This window comes from Mus caroli, chromosome 13 (assembly GCF_900094665.2).
Source record: "Mus caroli chromosome 13, CAROLI_EIJ_v1.1, whole genome shotgun sequence".
NCBI lineage: Eukaryota > Metazoa > Chordata > Mammalia > Rodentia > Muridae > Mus > Mus caroli.
This window is the reverse complement of record NC_034582.1, coordinates 96,524,926-96,546,170: the sequence shown is the minus strand read 5'-3', so window position 1 is coordinate 96,546,170 and position 21,245 is coordinate 96,524,926. Positions and strand designations below refer to the sequence as shown.

The window sequence follows — 21,245 nt, the reverse complement described above, 5'->3', positions numbered from 1 at the left end:
CCTCTCTGCCTCTGCCTCTCTGCCTCTCTGCCTCTCTGCCTCTCTGCCTCTCTGCCTCTCTGCCTCTCTGCCTCTCTGCCTCTCTGCCTCTCTGCCTCTGCCTCTCTGCCTCTGCCTCTGCCTCTCCTTAGAGCTCCCTGCTTCTTATTGTCCTTGTAGGAAGTCAACTCTCATCTTTCAGACCTAGAAATGTTAGTGAGTATGTGGGAGACCTGCTTATCACTGATCAGTTGGAGGTCTCACTGTTTCAGTGAAAGTATGTGGCAGCCCAGAATGGATGTCAACAATTGGGCAGCCTGTTGTATCTGGCTCAGCACAGGTGTCAGCAACTGCTATATGGAAATTGACCTCTACCCATAAGCACACAGCTCTAATCCTGAGAACATCTTGTTTCATATGGTGAAGTGTTGTTTATTTTCCTCCCTGGCCTTCTAAAGCCAGTTTCCTTAAAAAAATAAATTCAATTTTTATTGTTTTTCCAGGGACTTCCCAAACATTTTTTATAAATAAATTGACATGATAGATGACTTTGGTTAAGATAAAAGGGATTTCTGGGCTCTATTAAATCTCTATTTTAAATATTTTTCATGCCTTACCTTTATCAATTAAAAAAAAAAATCTTTGGTCAGTGCCAGGATATTTGGAGACTGCATACATGTGAAACTAGGTAAGAATTTTGCCTTTGTCATTCAATTCTTGCTACAGTCAGCCCTGCTGCAGAGACACAGAAATTAAAACTGAGATTGCCAATTTGCTGATTGTTGACAACGCTCTGGAGGATTCAGTGTGGCCAGAATTAGGATTGTTTCATAAAGTAAAATGTATGGATGGTGGCTAGATTTTTATCCATAATTATTCTCTTCAATCAAAGAAATAAAAGATTGACCTCTTTTAAAGCAATTGCATAGACCTTTAGAAGCTATCAAGGTTTTTTTTTTTTTTTTTTTTTTTTAAATCTGCTTTTCTGTTTATTATGTCGGTTTCACATTTAAATTTCAAGAGCCATATGGCCATTCTATATCACTTTATCTCAGTTGATTATAAATGTGACTGGCCACATTTATTTTATTTCTTAAAAATAACCATTTTGGGTATATATGTGTTTTCTCTGACTGTATTTTATGTGTACCACACACATGCGTAAGGATGGTTGTGAGACACCATGTAGGTGTTAGAACCTGAACCTGGGTCCTCAAGACCAGCAGGTGCTCCTTGCTGAGCTACCTCTCTGGCTTCCCAGCCTGTAACTCTCTGTGAGACTTTCTCAAAAGTTACTGAGCTGGAAATGCATTCCAGATGTTTTTGAAATCTGATAAATTAACTAGATGTCAATTGGGAAAGATAACATTTTACAAAGCTGGTTCTTCCCTGAAGTGTTGATTCTTTGGAAAAAAAAAAAAACAAATAAAAATTTTTAAAAGGTTCAGATTTCTTTCAGTGGCAGCAAAATGTAGCTCTGAGATTCAGGGACTCAGTTTGCCTCCTCACTCAAGTAACTGAGCCCTGGTTGTCCCCGGGTAGCTGTGGTTTGGGAGAAGAGATGTTAGCAAGGCCTCGGGACTGACATGGTCTTCTGATGCTTATTGTATAGTTATTACTGCTTGGTTGGGACTGTAGATCTGGTTCAGTGGTTATGAGCCCACAGTGCTCTTGTTGAGGCTCTTGTAGGTTTGGTGTCCAGCATCTACACCAGATAGCTGACAGACAGCCACTGCAGCTCCAGGAGAATTGACCCCTTCTGGCCTCTGAGGGTGTCTTCACTCACTCGCACAAGCCCACAGAAAGACTCCTGTACGCATGGAATTAAAACTAATTTTTATAAAAGATGTATTTATTTAATGTATATGAGTACACTGCAGCTGTCCTCAGACACACCAGAAGAGGGCATTGGATCCCATTACAGATGGTTGTGAGCTGATCACGTGGTTGCTGGGAATTGAACTCAGGACCTCTGGATGAGAGGTCAGTGCTCTTAACCACTAAGCTATCTCTCCAGCCCTAAAATTATTTTTTTTTAAGGAGAAAAAGTTAAAACTGGTCATCCTTTTTCTCTTTTCTCTTTGGCTTGTACACCCTTTCTATTCATCTTTTCATTGTTTCTAATTTTTTTATATGTTTACTTCCCTTGAGCATATCACATTGAAAAAAATTCAGGAATTTATGGCATTGCTTAATTTATACAATGCCACTTTGACTCTTCTTAAAACTGTCCTTAATTGCATATTTATATCTGAAATGATGGGTGCAGCCCATTGGTGACATCCTGATAGATGGGGATCCAGTCCACTTGGAGTTCCTGTCACTTCTCTCTGAAGCACATCTGAGAGAGTTCCTGATTTGGGGGGTTGGGCCAGGTCTCTGTTACACACACCTGGCCTAGCTCTCTAGTAAAACTAAAAGTAATGAGTAGTGCCCCCTTTTAGGTAGACAGAGCTTTGGTTTGAGTCTGTCCCAAAAGAGTCACATGTTGGCCATATAGTAATGATGCTAAGAGATGCTGGGATCCCTCAGACACCGCCAGAAAAGGGCTACTATGGTCCTCACATTCCTGCATTTGAGAATGCATGGTGGCGAGAGCAAGCCCTGCCTGATTTGGTGTTTCATCTCTTGCACATATTCCTACTGTGATACCTTGAATGATGTCGTGATGTAGTAGAATTATGTCACCAGAACTAAGCAGAAGCTAATGCCATGCTCTGCGGCCTCCAGAACAGTGAGCCAGCCAACTCTCTTTCCTTCATAAAGTGTCTACCCTTGAGTGTTTCATTATAGCAGCAGAACGTGGACTAATACAGTGTTCTGCAGATCCCTGGCAGCTCACCGGAGTAGCTTCAGGCCATTTCTGTGACAGAATTACTGGGTGGATCTTTTGAAGCCAGGTATTCTGCAGCAGTGCTCTTAAAGCTACTAGACACTTATTAGTGTAAATCGGTGAAATTATTCTTTGCAAATGAACCGAAGGGACTCAGCCAGTAGTGCCTGATGCCATTCAAAGTCGTAAATGATGATGACCTTTTAATCTGTGGCAAATTAAAGCTTAGCTTTTTGACCAGATGAAGGTTGCCCACACACCTGGAGGGAGCCTGGGCCTGCTTCCTTTTCTGTGGGTTTTATTCATCAAGCAATATTATTGGAAAGTCGTTGGAGCTGCTTCAAGAAAGATGAGTTGGTATTCAGGCTAGCTGATGACATCACTTGCTAAACAACAGAAAACAACCTTTTTTTTTTCTTATGGAAATAGAGTCTAACTATTGTGGCCCTGGCTGTCCTGGAACTTACTAAATAGACCAAGTTTGTGCCTGAAATCCACCTGCCTCTGCCTCTGGAGTGCCACGATTAAAGGCATGTGCCACCATGCCTGGATAGGAAACAACTTTTTAAAAATGTTTTAAGACGGCTAGGCAGTGGTAGCACACGCCTTTAATCCCAGCATTTGTGAGGCAGAGGCAGGCAGATTTCTGAGTTTGAGGTCAGTCTGGTCTACAGAGTGAGTTCCAGGACAGCCAGGGCTACACAGAGAACCCCTGTCTCGGAGGGGAAAAAAGTTTTAAAATCCATGAAAACCGTATCAAGATTAAAATAATTAAAATTTCGAGTTGTCTATGAATCTCACAGTTCTCTTCCTATGCGCACATGAGATTACTGTTGTAAGTGTGGCATAAGCCTTTTCTATTGGACTTTTCATGAAACAGATCACCATGCTGCAGTTTCACTTCACCAGGGCTGTTTGTTTGGGTGACTGCATAGTTAGTAAATAGGTCCTCTACCCTTGATGACGGAGGAAAATTAAAATAGAACAGTGTCTATATCAGCGATGAGCATCATCTTTGTTCTGCATCTTCATGCCTTTGCTCCAGAGAAAAGGGCAGGGAGATGGGGTGCAGATTACCACTACCTGCTGGGAGGCTTGCCTGCAGATTCTGCAGCATCTCTCACTGAATCCTGACTCTGCAGTCATGAGTGGACTTTCCCCATCACCATCAGAGTATACTTGGCTCCCAAACTTCCAATTCTAAAGTGTAACCCAAGGGTCTGGCTCACCTCTTCAAAGTGATCAACTAAAACATCACTTTTTTATTTTTATTTTTCAAGACTGGGTTTCTCTGTGTAGCCCTGGCTGTCCTGGAACTCACTCTGTAGTCCAGGCTGGCCTCGAACTCAGAAATCCACCTGCCTCTGCCTCCCAAGGGCTGGGATTAAAGGCGTGTACCACCACTGCCCGGCTAAAACATTACATCATAGTTAAAACTTGAGGTAGGGATGGTTCATTTTAGAATCAGATCAAGATGATACAGGAATGGTCGTTTGCTGGAGGAGACAGTGTGACAGGAGAGGATGCCCACGCCTATGGCCGAGGGCCAGAACACACTCAGATCAGGCAACTGGTTGCTTGCCTCTGCAGTTTCTCTCAAATGGGGTGGAAGGGTTTATGATAGAAACTGACCCATGTGAGCCAGAGGGTCTGGACTGTGAGGTGGCGGCCAGCAGGTTGTAACCTTGAGCACTGTTGAGGTGGTGCCCTGAATTCTCATCTGTTCTCTTTTGGATGATGGTGTGCGATGATTGTGTTCCCAGCAAGATTGAGTTTCCAACCTTGGAACAAAGGTCACCCTGCTCAAGCTTTCTTATATCCATTCTTTGAGGAGACAAAAATCAAACTATATTTCAGCCATTCTTATAGTAGAGGAGAGTTAAAAGCTAACAGAAGCTTGGAGTTTATTTTTAAAAATAATCCACTAATATCTGCCCACGTGTTACAGAATTAAATTTGTATTAGCATCTTTGTTACTCATTACGAAGACAGTCTATAATGGCAGTGCTTAGAAGACATTTACCTAGGGTCTGGAGCGATGGCTCAGCGGTTAGGACCACTTCCTGCTTTTGCAGGGGTCCTGGGTTTGATTCCCTGCTCTAGCAAAGCATCTCACACTATCTGTAACTCATGTCCCAGAGGATCCGATGCTCCCTTCGGGCGTCCATAGCTACTGCACGCATGTGATGCATGTGCAGACATTCAGACACATTTAAAAAAAAGTAAAAATAGCTCAATGGTTAAGAGCACTGGCTACTCTTTCAAAGGAACCAGGTTCAATTCAATTTACGTAGTGGCTCACATCATCTGCAATTCCAGTTCCCGGGTATCAGACACCCTCTTCTGGCCTCCTCAAGCACCAGGGCTGTAAGTACCCATAAAACACATTTTTTTTCTAAGTGTTATTTTAAAAAATAATTTTTTTTTAAAACAAAAGAAAGACAAACCATTCATCCAGTTGACAAAATGCACCATGGGTTTGGAAGTATCCCTTTATGGCTTGTATGTAACAGATAGAGAAATAGAAAATTAACATGTGTGGTTTTTTTTTTTTCCTTTCCCTGAACCTTAGAAAATAGTATGTGTACATCCATTCATCCTGAGTCTCCACCTTGTACTTGAGGCATACAGACGAACAGAATCTGTCCTTGCACTTGGAGAGCTCAAAGCCTGGTGGGGAATTAGACCTGTAAACACATCATCTTGCTGGAGAAGAATGATTGCTATACAAGAGGCATGCAATGCATAAATTCATCAGGGAGCCTGCAGGAGAGCTACTTATGTGTGCAGGAGAAAGTCAAGCAAACTTTGCTGGAGGGTGACCTTCCAGCTCACGCTTGAAAGATGAACGGAAGTTTCCCAGGCAGAGGGGGGTGGAAATTCTAGAAACAAGGAACAGGATGTGTAAGATGTATGGCAGGGTTTATTATGTCTGGGGATCCAAAAGTAATGTGGTATTTCTGACAAGCGCACATTTTTATTATTGAAGCCTAAACCACAAAAAAGACCCACGACCAGGGACAAGGCAAGAAAGATAATGATGGATGTCATAATAAAATATCATTCAGAATTGGTCTTAATTTTCTGGAGACGTGCCTCCCAAACTGTACAGGAGTCACCTGATATTTTGGTGTGATACAGATCTGAACTCCATTCTTAAAATTCATGAACTGTTTGGGGTAGAGAAGAGCACTAAATCTGCATTGCTTCCTTAGCCTGGTGTGAGTTAGCGATGGGGACAGAAGGCACCCTGGGAGAAACACAACTGGGGGAAGCAGCAAGCTGTTGAAAGTTGTTTCCTGGGTGATAGGACCACAGGCAGGTGTGGGTGCTGGACAGGTTGAAAGGGACAGTTTCACATGGTATCAGGGAGTCTGGTGGGGAGGAAGGGCACTGTGTTCATTCAGACATGAAATAATGGCTACCCTCTGGGAGAGCAAAGAGGCGGGATCTTGTTTTACTTGAGAGGCAGAGGCAGATGGAGCTCTCTGAGTTCAAGGCCAGCCTGGTCTACAGAGTGAGTCTCAGGACAGCTGGAACTACACAGAAAAACCCTGACTCAAAAAAGCCAATCAATCAAATAATGGCTTGTTTTGTTCGTTCTCTCTCTCTCTCTCTTTTTTTTTTTTTATCATTTTATATACAACAAAATGTGTTTGTCCCTCCACCCCCCATTTTCCTGTTACTTTAAGTAGCATTTTGTCTTCAGCTTTCTCAACACAGGTCACTTGGCTTTTCTACATTTTTTTTCCTTGATATATTATTAGCATTCTTCGTAGTTTTGAATATAGTTGATCTTCTAAGGGCCACTAATGGGGACAATACTTATTTTACAGTAATTAAGTACCCATCCTTCGTCCACTTGCTATCTTATTGGTTGCTTTTAGTGACTCTTGCCAGAGCTGTCATTAACTAACAATCTCTTCAGAAACCATGTTGTGGTCACTGTGGTGCCTCTTAGGAGTCTTTTATAGAATCTAGGACAATGTATCCGCTCAAAGAACATTTATACTCTTGGCACCCAAAATGCATGCTGTCCCTTTCATAGAGGCCTCCACAATGAAAGATAGGAAAGTCTGAAAGTAGCAAGTTTACGTGTGCTTAATGACAGCCATTCAGTAGCATCAGTGAGGACCATCAGGTTTGGCTTGTACTCTCCTGGATAATTTTCTTAGCGGCTTTCTTCTGTTCTTAAACAGTGAAAGAAGAAAATATGGAATGTGGGGAAGCAGGCTTAGAATTCAAAACAGTTTGCATAAATGCAGGGCTCCACCACCCTGCAAATAGCCAATGCATATATTCAACATAAAACAAAGCACTGTGCAGATTTATAACCTATTCGGCTTCAAAAATACCCATTTGCCCAGTTGCCTCAGACAGGTATGGATTTATGCCTGGAAGATGGAGATATTTTTATTTTCTTTCTTTTTTTATATATTATAAAATTCCTGGGAGTAGGAATATGACTTCTTTTGAAAAGCAGGCTTAGTATTTACTTTCAAGGCCCATAGAGCTTTTACACGCGCATCTTATTTTGTGTGTCAGAAACCATCAGTCACATCTTATGAAAATGTCCAAGAGTACGTGTTCTTTCTTAATTTTGTAACTCCTCAGAGCAGCCTCACTTTCTGATTAGCCTGAACCTTCACAGTCATGAGAACAAAACTGCCAAATGTGTTGATTTTGGAAACTGAATTTTGACTTTTTTTTTTTTTTCAAGTCTAAGTAACTAACTTACAAACTGGAGCCCCTGAGTTGGTGATGTGCTTAGTTATCGCATAAGAACTCCTGGGCTTGATCTGAACCTCATGAACCACCGGGTGTGGTGACTTATGCTGGCCGCGATCTTAGCTGTAGGGATGTAGAGGCAGGAGGATCAGAAGCTCAGTGTCACCCTTGGGTACACACACACATACACACACACACACACACACACACACACACACAGAGTCTGCATGAATCCAGATAATAATACTCTTTATTAAAATGTAAAAAAGTTTAAATAATAAAAGCATTAACCATAATCTCAAACATGTTCACTAAGATGTTTTATCTTTATTTTTGATAGAACAGTTTAAGCAGTCATAGAGCTTCTGCTTCATATTATTGCAAGGACAAAGTCTCATTTTACCCATGTTGTAAAAACAGTGTGTTTGCTTCCTTTGGCTACTATAGCCACTTATGATGAGCCAAGTAAGGGCTTGGAGCTTTATACATTCACTCTCTTACAGTTTTACTGGTTAGATACCCAGTTACCCACTCCTCCCCCCAACCAACTGAGCTGACCCTGCTAGGACTGAGCTGACCTGCTAGCCTGGAATCTCTCCCCACATCCAGCTGCATTCTTTGCATTCTTGGGCTTTGTCCCCATCCTTTTTCTGAGTGCATTAGCATCTGGCATAAGCCTCTGTTGCTATTGTAATAATTGCACCTAAGAGCCATGTGGGTAGCCTGGACCCCTGACTGCAATCACATCCTCTGAATGTTTCTCAACATCTACCATATTCACAGCTTCTCTTGGGGTTAGAGACAGCTCTGGAATTTATTATCCAGGCTGCAGTTCTGGTCTAGATTTGTTAAGTTCCAGTTTTTGATCATTTTGGGACCGAAGAATTGTCTTTTTTTTTTTTTCTTTTTTTGAACCTTCAGAATCCTGCCTCCCTCGCCACACCCCATCCCACCCCTGCCACACACATACACACATAAACTATTATAAGCAGTTCTGAATTGATTTCCATGCCTTAAGATCTTCTTGTGCATTATAGTTCACACATGTATTTATTAGACCTAAATATTGTTAATTTTAAAGATGTGAGGAGAAAGACCACGACACAAATCATCACAGCCAAGTTAATTAAAACAAGCAATTAAAGCAAACCTTTTAATTTATGTACATGGGCTGCCTCCCCCTAAGGAAGCATTGGGCGTAGGCAAGATAAGGCCTTTTACCGATTGTGGGTAGAGGGTTTCCAAATGGGAAATTTGGCAGACCAATAGGTGGGGGCTACAGAAGCAGAAAGTGGATCATTACAGCCTCTTGTGAAACAGAGACATGGTTGCAAGGTGGACATAACAAGGTAGTCATAATAAAATGATCACGACAATGGGTGGTCATAACAGCCTTTTCAAAACAACATCATGGCTGCCATTTCCCAGGACTATTTGTACAAAACTATTTGTAGTTAAAGTTACAGGTGGGGGCATAACTCAGTCCTTGAGAAACAAAGTGTAAGGGTCTGTGATTCACTGAAGAATGATACCCCTGACTCAAATAGTATGTAAATGCAAAGGCTTTTATTCTGCAGAAGAAGAGCATGCTGGGGTCCCTCTTTACCAAGATAGAGAGACAACCAAGTGAGCTTGCAGGCCTGATTTAAAGCTTGTCAGGGGATTCCAGGGTAGGTGGTGAGCTTTGTCTTGCTCCATCTCTGAGGACATTTCCTTACCAGGGCATGGGGGCTGGAAACTTGCTGGGGAGGTCTGGAAACTGCTGCTGACCCATTGTCCTTGTCTCAGACCAGGTGGCAGGGCAGCTTCTGAGGCCTGGACTTGCCCAGTTCTTGGCAATCGAGATTTAGGCCTCATTCTCTGCCAATTTGAACCCTGTCATGAAGTGAGCCTAGCCTTCTCAGAAGGTTTAGTTATAACCAGGAAGGGACCTTGTTTGTCTTTGTTATAAGATGGTATCTTAGTTTGGGTTTTATTGCTGTAAAGAAATCGCATGACCAAGGCAACTGTTATAATGTGACAACATTTAATTGGGACTGGCATAAAATTTCAGAGATTCAGTCCATTATCATCATGGCAGGAAGCATGGCAGCATCCAGGCAGACACAGTACTGGAGAAGGAGCCAAGAGTTCTACATCCTGGCAGCCAAGAACGGACTGTTCTACCGTGGGTAGAGCTTAAAGGTAGAACCATTAAGGTTCTCAAAGCCCACCCCCACAATGACGCATTTCCTCCAACAAGGCCACACCTATTCTAACAAGGTCACACCTACTAATGGTGTCACTCCCTGTGTGCCAAGCATTCACACCCATGAGTCTAAGGGGCCATACCCTATTCAAACTACTACAGATGGCTTTCAAGCCGAAGAGGGAGGCAGGCTGATTTATCAATAAATGTTGTGTATCCATATACAAATGTGTATTTTCATCTTCCAAATTGCTTCTAGAACATTGGTACGGAGTGCTTGTCTCCCTGTGCCCTTGCAGACATTGGATACTATCACTTTTTAATCTTTTCCAATTAGGTAAAAATGATATTTGATCTTTTAACCATATTTCTGTGATAGCTATTCATGACTGGCATTCTGTTTATCCCTCCCCCATGAGTTAATATTTCTTCAAAAGCTTCTACTGGCATAAAAATGATGTGACTTAATAGAAACTCAGCTGAAGCCTGCTTGAAAACTGCTTGGCTACCTTCCATGTCTTCGCTGACATGTTCTCTTGCTTTGTGACAGTGTGAATCAGCTTTAACAATAGAGGAAAAGTTTGCTCATTGCAGAAACGCCATCTCTACCTCTGTCTGCATGTTTCTTTTTGGTACTTTGACCGGAACTCCTTTTAATAGATAATTCCTCTCATTTTAATGGGATATCTCTATACCTATGGTTATCTGACCTGGAAAAATACTCAGGAAAAGATGAACTGATAAATTAACCATAATCTTACATTACAGAAAAGGCCTTGGTGTCAGCTCTAAAGGGCTAAATATAACCACACTGACCTGCCTCAACCAAATTGTCACTTTTTATAATTGCACTGTAATTCATTCTCGGGAACTGAATGAGAAATGATGTACCTTGGACCCAGGCTTCTGGATCAAGTAGCACCATGTCCTTGAAGTTAACTCCACACTGAGATGTATTCCTTACTGACTAGGGTTCACTGTTATGACCAAAGATGCACTTAGTATCTCATCCATAACTGATCCTACACCTCCACCCGCTCATAATGAAATGCATATGCATAGGCCCCTCCTTTGTGACATTTTAGAGTCTGAGGTAATAGATGTTCATAGTGGATACAGTACACATAAATAATGGAATGGACCTATGGATCTGTGAAGCTCAAATAAGAGCAGGCAGGCAATGCTTTTTAAAACAAGAATAGGGTCGTTGTTCAGGGTCTCAGGCTCTGGCAGTCACTGTGCTGCTATTGCCTCTTTCCCTGTGAGAAAGCTCATCCTCACTGTCTTCTTACCCTTGCTGAGCCCGACGCTTCTCATTCTTCACCTTCAGTCACCTCTCTGTCTTCCCTTCCCCGTCTCCCTTGTTTTAACATTCAGCTCAGTGATGGTACTAAAGATTTAAAGATGAAAGCGATACAGCCCCAGCCTGCAAGGAGCTCTTCTTTAAGGAGAACTGATCTGAACCAAATCTGATATTGATAGTGACTGAACCCTTTTCAGGTGCTGTCTGGGATAGAGCCCAGGAGAGAGATTTACCTAACCGACTGTGGGTGTCAGGCTTACACAAAGACTGCCTAGAGCAAATGGCTGCCGAGTTCAGTCTCGTCTCGCTCTGTGTGTGAGGCCTTCCTGTGTATGGGAAGAGGGCATTGACCTTAGAGAGTTGCCCTCTGTTCCGTGATTCTTTTGGTCGCCTGTTAGAGGTCTGTGTGATTCCGATTTGCTGATGTATATTCCAGACAGCTGTTTTAAAGTCAAGAAGCCTATCTGTCTTAGTTTTCTATTGCTGTGAAAAGATACTGTCGCCAAGGCAGCTTATAAATGGCAGCATATGATCTGGGGGCTCACTGTTCCAGACGGTTAGAGTCTATGACCATCATGGCAAGGAGCATGGCAGCAGGCAGGCAGGCAGGCAGGCAGGCAAGGTGTGTTGGAACAGTAGCGAGAACTTACATCTGATCCACAAACAAGAGACAGAAGAGGCCTCTTGGAACCTTTAAGCCTGACCCCTGTGACATATCCTCCAGCAAGGCCACACCTCCTAATCCTTCCCACACAATTCTCCCAACTGGGTACCAACTGGCTCCTATTAAATATAGGAGCCTATGGAAGCCATTCTGGTTCAGATCACTACACCTCTCAGCTGTGGATCTCCCAATAGCCTCCTTCTACCTCCTTTTCTATGTCCTTGTTCTCCTCTGGGGGGCAGAGGATGCTCTATCCATCTCATTGTGGTCTTTTTCACAGGACCATCCTCTGATTGACAGAGCAGAGAACTGCAAGGGTTTCCTTCCTAGAAGTGCTTCCCTGCCTGCTCTCCAGGCCTGACCCACCATGCTTATCCATCACGCACGTCAAGAGGCTACTTTGAGTAGAAAAGTCCTCATTCCCCATCTCTGCCCATTCTCTTAGGTCCATGGATGTTACATACTTTCTGCCATCTTTCTGCTCTTCTGCTTCCCTTAAGATCAGAATGCCTGTGGGACACATTGCATTCTCCTCCCATTTTTTGTCCTATCTCCGTTCTGTCCCATCACTGTTTAGAACATGTTCTTCACACCAACCATGAGGATTATATAGCTCTCTGACAGACTATTAGGAAAGAGAAATTGACTATTTGTCTTACCCAATAATTTTAGAACTCTGCACCTTACTTTATGATACTTCACCGGCCCCCCGCCCCAACCTTTTCCTAGGGTGATACAACCTGATTATTGTCTGCTATGGGTTTCTTCACTTAGATGTATCCCTACCAGTTCGTTATTGTTTATCTTTCTTTTTTTTTTCTTTTTAATCACTTTAATCATCAAAATCATGCATGAGAATAAAGTTTAACCAACTAGGTTATCTACTCTTCCCTGAAGAAAGAAGATATGGATCTATTACAGACATAAAGTATCTTCAAAGATATTTTGAAAAATACCCCCAAAATCTGGTGAATTGTCCATACAATTTTTATTCTTGTTTGTCTTCTCTTTGTAAAAAAAAAAGTGCAATAGTTCCAGCACAAAAATATGGTATTACATACATATGGGCATAAGAAAGGTAGCTTTGATTTTCTAACAGTGAGTCATCTGCTCAAGTACATTTCTTTTATATATTTTTTATTAGATATTTTCTTTATTTACATTTCAAATGCTATCCCAGAAGTCCCCCGACCCTGCTCCCCTAGCCACCCACTCCCACTTCTTGGCCCTGGCGTTCCCCCTGTACTAGAGCATATAAAGTTTGCAAGACCAAGGGGCCTCTCTTCCCAATGATGGCCGACTAGGCCATCTTCTGCTTCAGTGCAGTAACTGGATATAAAATTAACTTGTTTATCTTTCTTACAGTTGAGTATTGTAAGCATCCATTTGTTTAATAACACTAAGAGAGTTTCTGTCTTCCAACTGTTCATTATGTTTTTTGTTCTTCCTCCTATATATAGCATCCTTCCTATTTTCTTTCTACATTTTTTTTCTATATTTTATTTTGACCCCTCTTCGGTTCTATTTTTGTAGGCTTCCTCATTTAGAAAAGTCAGTGTGCATATCAGACCTTTTTCCTTAAGTTCAGGAAAGAGTTTAGAAGCCGACCTAATGGACTTACAGATCTGAACCACTTTGGGCAATAGTCATTTTTAGGTGCTGAACACAGGTGTAGGAATGAATCAAGTGAGTTTACAGCAGAATTGCCACTAGGCCATGATCAGGTAGAGTCTTCACGGAAACTCGGCATCCTCCCTGGATGTAGATACACAGACACAGATTCTTGCACAGGGAGTTGAAAGCTACCCAGTCCTAACAGCTTGGCCCAGAGAAATTAATCTCTATATAGTACACACAAAGGAGTCCATAGATATTAGCTTCTTAATACTATTCTGTTTGGGCATGGAGCATCTGGAGGGAGAGTAAAAGGTCTGCAAAAAGGTCATTACAAAACATATGAGGGGAATGAGTTGCAAAGGATTAGACCTTCTGTTTTCTACCGTTTTTTTCCCAGAGCTAGCCTCCCAGTTGGGTGACAGACTTATCTTCCCATCCCACTTCCCTTCCTTGGAGAAGGAATGACTGATATTGACATTTTGATAGATGAATGAGCAGTCTGGATCCCAGACTGTATCCACTGTTGTATTGGCTTAGTGGTTGTCCAATAAGTAGAGCATCTTGCTGAGTGCCTGTGTATTGGCCGAGACCAGCTATGCTCTAAGGACTTCAAAGGCTCAGTTTCGTCTCAGTTCAGCAGCTTTATGACAACTGCAACTCAACTGTGCTTCCTCTCCTCTCTATATAATTATTTTGTCTGTAGGAAAATGTCAGTAATTCTGACAAATTCAATCCCGTGTTTACCGACTGCCTTGCCTTCTGAATCATAGGTTACTAAATCAAGTCATACAGGTTAGAAGACAGGTTACACTTGAGTGTCACACCCACTCTTATCATCAGTGAGTGTGGGAATCTATCAAGTACTTGCTCTGTATTAGCTAATATATCGCTAGCTGTGTGTGTACTTTACCTAGTCTCACCTTTTCAGTGTGGGTAAATTCAGATCTTCCCAAACCTTTTCAGTGAAAATAGTCCAATATATTTAGTTAAAACTAGTGTTGGGGTCTGGGAGGTGGCAGGCAGCACTTAAGAGCAGGTACCACTCTTTCAGAGGATCAGAATTTGGAGGTAGCACTTAAGAGCGTATACCACTCTTTCAGAGGATCAGAATTTGGAGGTAGCACTTACGAGTGTGTACCACTCTTTCAGAGGACCAGAATTTGGTTCCCAGCACGCATGTTGGGTTACTCATAGTGATCTCTGAGTTCAGATCCTGGGTATCCAGAGCCCTCTTCTGAACTCTTTGAGTACCTGCACCCATATATGCACATTCATACTTCTAGATAACATAATTGTAAAAAGTCTTTGACATTAGCTATTAGTATCGAAAGGTTTCAGATATTCCTGAAAATGGAAAGCAGAGGTAGTGAAGAAGGAAAAGTAAAGGTTTGATTATATCAGTGTACCCATTTTAGTTGCTGCCATGCTTATAGGCAATGCCAACTAAATGAACTGTTTAGAAAGATTATGGAGGAGAGTTGGGAAGTAAAGACATCAGGTTATACTTAAACCCATTCAGAGCAGAATTCTCGCCCTATGTATATCTTCACCCTCTGTGTATATGACTAAGCACTCCTCTTGGAAACTTGACTCCCCTTCCCACAGCCTTTCCCTCTGTGGCTGCAATCCTAGTCGCATACAGTCCTTCTAATATTCCTGGTCAGCTAGTCAGCTATTTCTTATCCCTCAAATGCTCTCTTCTTTCACGGGGTAGATACCTGAATTCAAGATTTTTCTAGCACAATTTCAAGTCCTCTCTCACAACCTTGATTGCTCTTCTATGGCACCCCTCTTCCTCAGCAAGCTCAGGAAATCTTTGGTTTGTCTGTAGGATGTAGAAAGGGTACTCAAAGGGGAGTTTTCCTTGTGTTTGCCTGTGATATTTCCTGAAGTCATGCTAGGACCTAAGAAATGTTTGTACTGATATCCTCGGTGACAAAGAGTTGTAAGAGAAAGCCTTCAGAATTTAATAACATTGTTGTAAGAATATTGAGAATTTAGGGTTCTGTGAGGGTATTGATGGATGTCTTCATACTGCTCAGTCTTGTGTCTCATAGGAGAAAGAGTAGACACTTAGTGGAACTGTCTATTCAGAAAGCATCTTTAAAAATGTCTGTGTAAGTCTGAGCCTATTCAGTTCTGGAAATACAGAACGCAGTATAATCTGGCCTTTGCCCTGAGAAACAGTCTCACAGGGAAGGCAGCAGTAAGCAGCCAAGTAAATACCACGTGGCTGCTATCTGGGAAGACCCTCTTTCAGAGCACTGGAGGGTATGGAACATGCTGGACTGCCTTTCTCTCCAGGATTACATCATTGAGTGAAATGTTCTTTTAGATTCTTCATATTGTCAGCACTGACTCAGTACAGACATTACATGTACTGAGAGGTTTTAGATGGGTCATCTCATTTTCATTTTCATATGCCAACTCCCAGAGGTTGGTTCTGTTATGGACCAATATTATAATTAGGAAAAATAGGCAGAGATTAAATGACTTGCTTAAGGTTAGATTAAGTGTTGAGGCCATAATCAAAGACAATATGACTCCTTTCTCAGAGGGAGACATGATCTAGAACAGTGACTCCCAACAAGAAGGCATTGGCAGTGTCTGCAGACATTTTTGATTGGCACCTCTGCTATCTAATGGAAAGAGTCTGGGATGTTGCCAAACATTTTCCAAAGTACAAGGAAGCTTGCAAACCAAAGGATGGCCCAGGCTACACAATCACTAGAGAGAAACTCAATGATTGCATAGGTTTCTTTACACTTCTCAGAGTGTACTTTATACCATTGAGAGTGGCCAGACATCTCTGGGTATCCATGAGGATCTTACAATCTGGGATCTTTTGAGATTCCAGAGACCAGTGATGTTCAAGCCTCCTAGACATGGGGCTAGAGAGATAGCTCAGCAGTTTAGAACGCTTGTAGACTGAGTTCCCAGCACTCACATTTAGTGGTTCACAACTGTGTGTAATCTGTTTCAGGAGACAGGATGACTTCCTTTGGCCACTAGGGGGTACCTGTATGCACACGGAGCACATAGAGACAAACAGACAGGCTGCTGCAACACATGGTGGTACACTCCTTTAATCCCAGCACAGAGGCAGAGGCAGAGGCAGGAGGATTTCTGAGTTCAAGGCCAGCCTGGTCTACAGTGTGAGTTGCAGGACAGCCAAGGCTACACAGAGAAACCCTGTCTCAAAAAAACAAAAAACAAAACAAAACAACAACAACAAAAAATAACAAATAAAATAAAGAACATTAAAAATTTCTAACAAAAATTTTATAAGTCAGGATGTGTGCATGTGGACTCGGCATACTCCCACATGTGGCAAACCATGTCTATGTACTCTTCGATATAAAATAAAACCTGTATCCTGAGGCAATGGATGCTATAACATATTGTTTGGGGAACAAGAAAAGAGCCCACCCATGTTCACTAGTCACACAATTTTATTTGCCGGGTTTGTTGTTGTTACTGTTGTTTCTTTGGTTTTGTATTCTTGAACCAGGGTCTTGCTATGTAGAGGGGATGGCCCTAGAACCCAGGCAGTGGCTGGTCTCTGCCTTCTCTGAGTGCTGAGCATACACTCGTGCACCACCATACCTGACTATTTATATATTTTTAGTCTTAGTATGCTTGAAGCTGTCAAGGCAGAAGTGGCTGTGCCTCAAAACATTAAACCTCCAAAAGCCGGTGAGGGATGATTATTGAGAGGGCAGAGGCAGCCAACCAAAGCTTTTAGGATCTTGGAAAATGTTGGGGTGTTGTTTGTTCTTGCCACTTATTGCTCAAAGCCTCAGTCTCCCCTGTGTAAAATAGGGTGGGTTCTATGATTTTCTTTTATCTCTATGAGTCTCAAAGATCTGAAGAGACTCTAGAAGAAAATGGGATTGCATGTATGAGTGCCTTGTCTGAGGCATATCATCAAACCCTTTTGGAGTCTTTGGGTGAGAAACTATTTCTGTGGACCACAAGACTGAATAATATGCGATATAATATTAAACTAGAAGTAACTGACTTGAATTCTAATTTTTTCTTTATATACTTTTGAATAAACGTTTGTGGCTTGGAGCGTTATTTAAATACCGCGCTTTTTTTTTTTCTTTTTCCTCAGTGAGTAACAATCAGATTCATCCTTTTCCTGTATTCTCCATCAAACTCTTAACATACTGGGAGGGAAAGGAATTCATGTTGCTAAATGAGTGCCAAGTAGTCCATTTACACATCATAGGTGATCATTTATTAGATCCATCTCTCGAATCCATGAGGCCAAACAGGTGTGCGCTGTAGTCATCGGTCAAATGAATGTAAACTCGTGAATTTTGTGTCATTGAGGTTTTCTGGTAAGTGTGGTGGCTTGGCGTGTGCATGCTTCTCCCAGACAACAGGTAGCGTCACCTCAGGAGTCATCGGGGACTTCCCTCCGAGCGCCACAATTGTGCCTCGTCCTATGGTGAATCACCCGAGCTTTCAGGTGTGCACAGCACACACTAGTGTTCCGGTGCGGCAGCTGGACTTATTTATTTATTTTTGAGGGACCGATCCATTTCAGACCCTGGGATGGGGGGGAACTGCGAGGATGCTCCAGCCCTGCGCCTGCTCCTGGGCAGAGTACACCAGGGGTGCCGCTCTCTTTCCCCGGAGACCCAGCTGGAGGGGCTGAGCCAGGGCCCTGCCACCCTACTTCCAACTGGATCCTACAGAAAGGTGTCAGATTCAAGTCCTCCCATAGGTCAATTTTCTAAAAGTGCTTTCAAGTTTCCATGGTGTTGGGGTTTTTTTCCCCCCAGAAGGGGAGGGCAAGAGCAGCTTTTGCGTTCAAATTCTTTTCCTTGTATGTAGACGCCAAAAGGAAGCTTCGCACTGGGCATGTTCGGATGTGAATGGGTTTGCTGATAAGCAACAGCCTCCCGGAACCATAGACTTAAAATAGTCCTCCTCCTACCACCCCACCCCTCCAGGAGCTGCAGATGGTATCTGCCAAACAGATGACAAAGTACCTTGGACTGAATCACACGGAGACAGCATTTTGAGCAGAACGCAGGCTAAACTCTTGTAATTACTGTTTATAGCTGGCCAAGGCTTCCTAGGAGAGGGCAAACACAAGAGGAAGTAAGTTTCCTGAACCTTTCAGATGGCTGTGCATTAATTAAAGGCCAGCACGGGAAGGGTAATTCTCAGTCAGTCTCCGAGTTGTTCCTGAGACCACAGTTCACCGCACGTTTTCTCTGGAGGGAGTGAGTAGATAATTGGGATTTTTTTTTTTTTCTTTATTTTTTTTTCTCCCCATCTCCGTTTTGATCCCATGGCCTTGAACTCACGGTGAATTGAAGAAAGAAAGAAATGGATATGTCTGACCCCAATTTCTGGACTGTGCTCTCAAACTTTACTTTGCCTCATTTGAGGAGTGGGAACAGGCTTCGGCGCACACAAAGGTAAAAACGCGGGATCTTGCCCTGGAGCAGGGAGTGCTCTATCAGAGGCCGGGAGCTGCCGGAGCCCGGTTGCTTCTGGGATTTTGTTTGTTGGTGGCAGTTTGGAAAGTTTGTGCCTTGCCAGGGGGTCTCTGTTTCTGTAGTTCCTCTCCTTGGTGGAGCTTCTTAGGGGTTCCATGAGTGCGCGGCTCAGAATTCTTTTGCAGTGTGGATGTTCAGGCATTGCCTTGCGCCCTGCCTGGCAAAGGGGCTTTTTTGTCTCTGTCCCTTAATCTACTTGTATTTTTATCATTTCATACACCCAGACCTGGGCCTACTGGCATTTCTTACAGAGCCTTCCATTCCTTATAGAGCCTTCCAGAGGCTCCGCCTATGTTAGATAGTCCATCTACCACTTATAAGATGTGAATCTGTGTTGCAGAGATAACCCAAGTGAGCCTGATTCTCAGTGACTGCTTTTAAAGATCTGTACAACTTTGGCATTTTGACTCTTTGTCGTTTGGCTGACATTTATTACTAATATAAAGCCAGCCTTTCATTTATAATATGTGTGTGTGTGTTATATAAAACATATTATACATGTGTATATATAATATATGATATATACAGTATAAGTGTATATGTAATATGTGATATATCATATATATGTATATATAATATATGTAGTATATGTGCATGTATATGTATATATATGTATATGTGTATATATATTTGTGTGTGTGTATATGACAGAACAGATGTGGGTGGGGTACAGTTTGTTAAGAGTTGAGGTGGGGCTGACATTGCAAGTGAGAGGGAGATCAGGATGCATTTGCAGACAGCTGGTGAGCTGAAAGATCGAAAGGAGACATGCCTCATCCCATTTCTGTCCAAAGCAAAAAGTAGCACTAGTGTGGGTTTCAAGAACTAAGCCCTCTCTAAAAGTGCAGATTCTCGTTTGTTTGTTTGTTAAATCAAAACTTGGCTTGGCTTGCACATGCGAACATGCTTGAAACAGCCCAGTCGAATAAACAGGATGCCAACTATCAGATTTGGAACTTTGTAATCTCTGTGCTCTGCTGTTTAGAGAATACAAGAAAATGGTTCTTTCCGTGCAGTAATACCTGTAGCTATGTATGGTGCAAATGCAAATGTGAAATACTTTAAAAAACTTGGCCATTTCTTTTTCCAAATTTGCTATATTATTTCTTGCACTTTAGAGTACTCCTTCATATATGTACATCCACAAATCACATGTCCATACACGCAGGCGTGTGTGTGTGTGTGTGTGTGAGAGAGAGAGAGAGAGAGAGAGAGAGAGATCTGGAAGGCTTTAAAATCATATCACTAATGCAATTTGAACAGTGCTCATGCCTCTAAAGCACATAGGATTCATCATGCATGTGGCTATTTTTCTTGTTCAGATAACCTCTTGGTATTGGCCATCTCCAGTCTCTTTACACTGTGTCCTCCATGGTCCATGGTCCCAGGTTTTCAGCATAACAGATAAAGTTGAGGAGAAAGGCAAGGGCTCTATGAACAGGCCATTGTGTCTTGCAGTACTAAGTACTAAGTAAGGTTCTCATCTGTCCTGTTTGATTCGAGCATTTGCTATTTCCCAGCGGGGCAGGTCTGGCTGTGGCACAACTGTCCCCTTACCTGGAGCCAGTTCTTGGAGAGATAAGGAAGCCCTGCCACTACCTGTGTGTCTGGTCCTGAAAAGCAGGTGGAACCTTTTCTCCTGGTCCCCGCCCACCTGTTGCTGGTCCTATTGAAAGAGTCAGAAGTGTAAGGAATCCTCAGGCTGGACAGACCTGAGTTAGGATAACATCTGGTCCAGCCTGGTCACTCCAATTAAGTCTGATGTAACCTGGGTGAGGAGAGTTGAGGAAGGCTGGTTTCAGTTCAAGAAAGCAGAAAAATGGCTTTTCTTTTTCCTTTCTAGGAATGTGGCATTTGGAAATTGCCCACATCTGTCCATCTAATTACTGTCTAACCTTCCTCCCTGCTTCCTGGTCTAGTATCCCTGATCCAGAATGCTTAGGACCAATGAGTTTTTTGATTTCTGGTATTTTAAAGTTTGGCATGACGCCGGGCGGTGGTGGCACACGCCTTTAATCCCAGCACTTGGGAGTCAGAGGCAGGCGGATTTCTGAGTTCAAGGCCAGCCTGGTCTACAGAGTGAGTTCCAGGATAGCCAGGGCTACACAGAGAAACCCTGTCGCGAAAATACCAAAAAAAAAAAAAGTTTGGCATGTGTGCACAGACGTCACTGATTGAACATCCCTAATTAGAAACTACTCTAAATCCAAAACATTTGAACATACTCAAAGTTTATGATTTTTCTGGCAGTTTGAATTTTGAGTTTCCAGATGTGGGAGCTCAGCTTGTATGTAGATTTAGAATGCTGAAGGGCAGAGCCCTTGTCGCAGTGGTATGCATGTGTATGTATAAAATGCTCTACGTTTCAGCTGTGTCTCCCCCTAAGGATATGGGGCGTGTCTACTTACACTGTC

At 42.6% G+C, this 21,245-nt stretch overlaps 1 protein-coding gene across 11 annotated transcripts in view; it reads left to right on the top strand.

Annotated features, from left to right (window-relative positions):
- The window catches only part of Mast4 (microtubule associated serine/threonine kinase family member 4), a 593,644-nt gene that overhangs the window by 409,682 nt on the left and 162,717 nt on the right, over positions 1–21,245 (top strand). For 2 of the 11 annotated variants that reach the window (XM_021180019.2, XM_029468317.1), the window contains exon 1: positions 18,140–18,750. The exons of 8 other annotated variants lie outside the window; for them this stretch is intronic. In XM_021180019.2, the coding sequence (XP_021035678.1) occupies positions 18,659–18,750 (92 nt within the window). In that variant the 5' untranslated portion in view covers positions 18,140–18,658. Of the gene's footprint in view, positions 1–18,139; positions 18,751–21,245 lie in introns of those variants that run through there. One more of the 11 variants, XM_021180020.2, reaches the window with a different exon arrangement.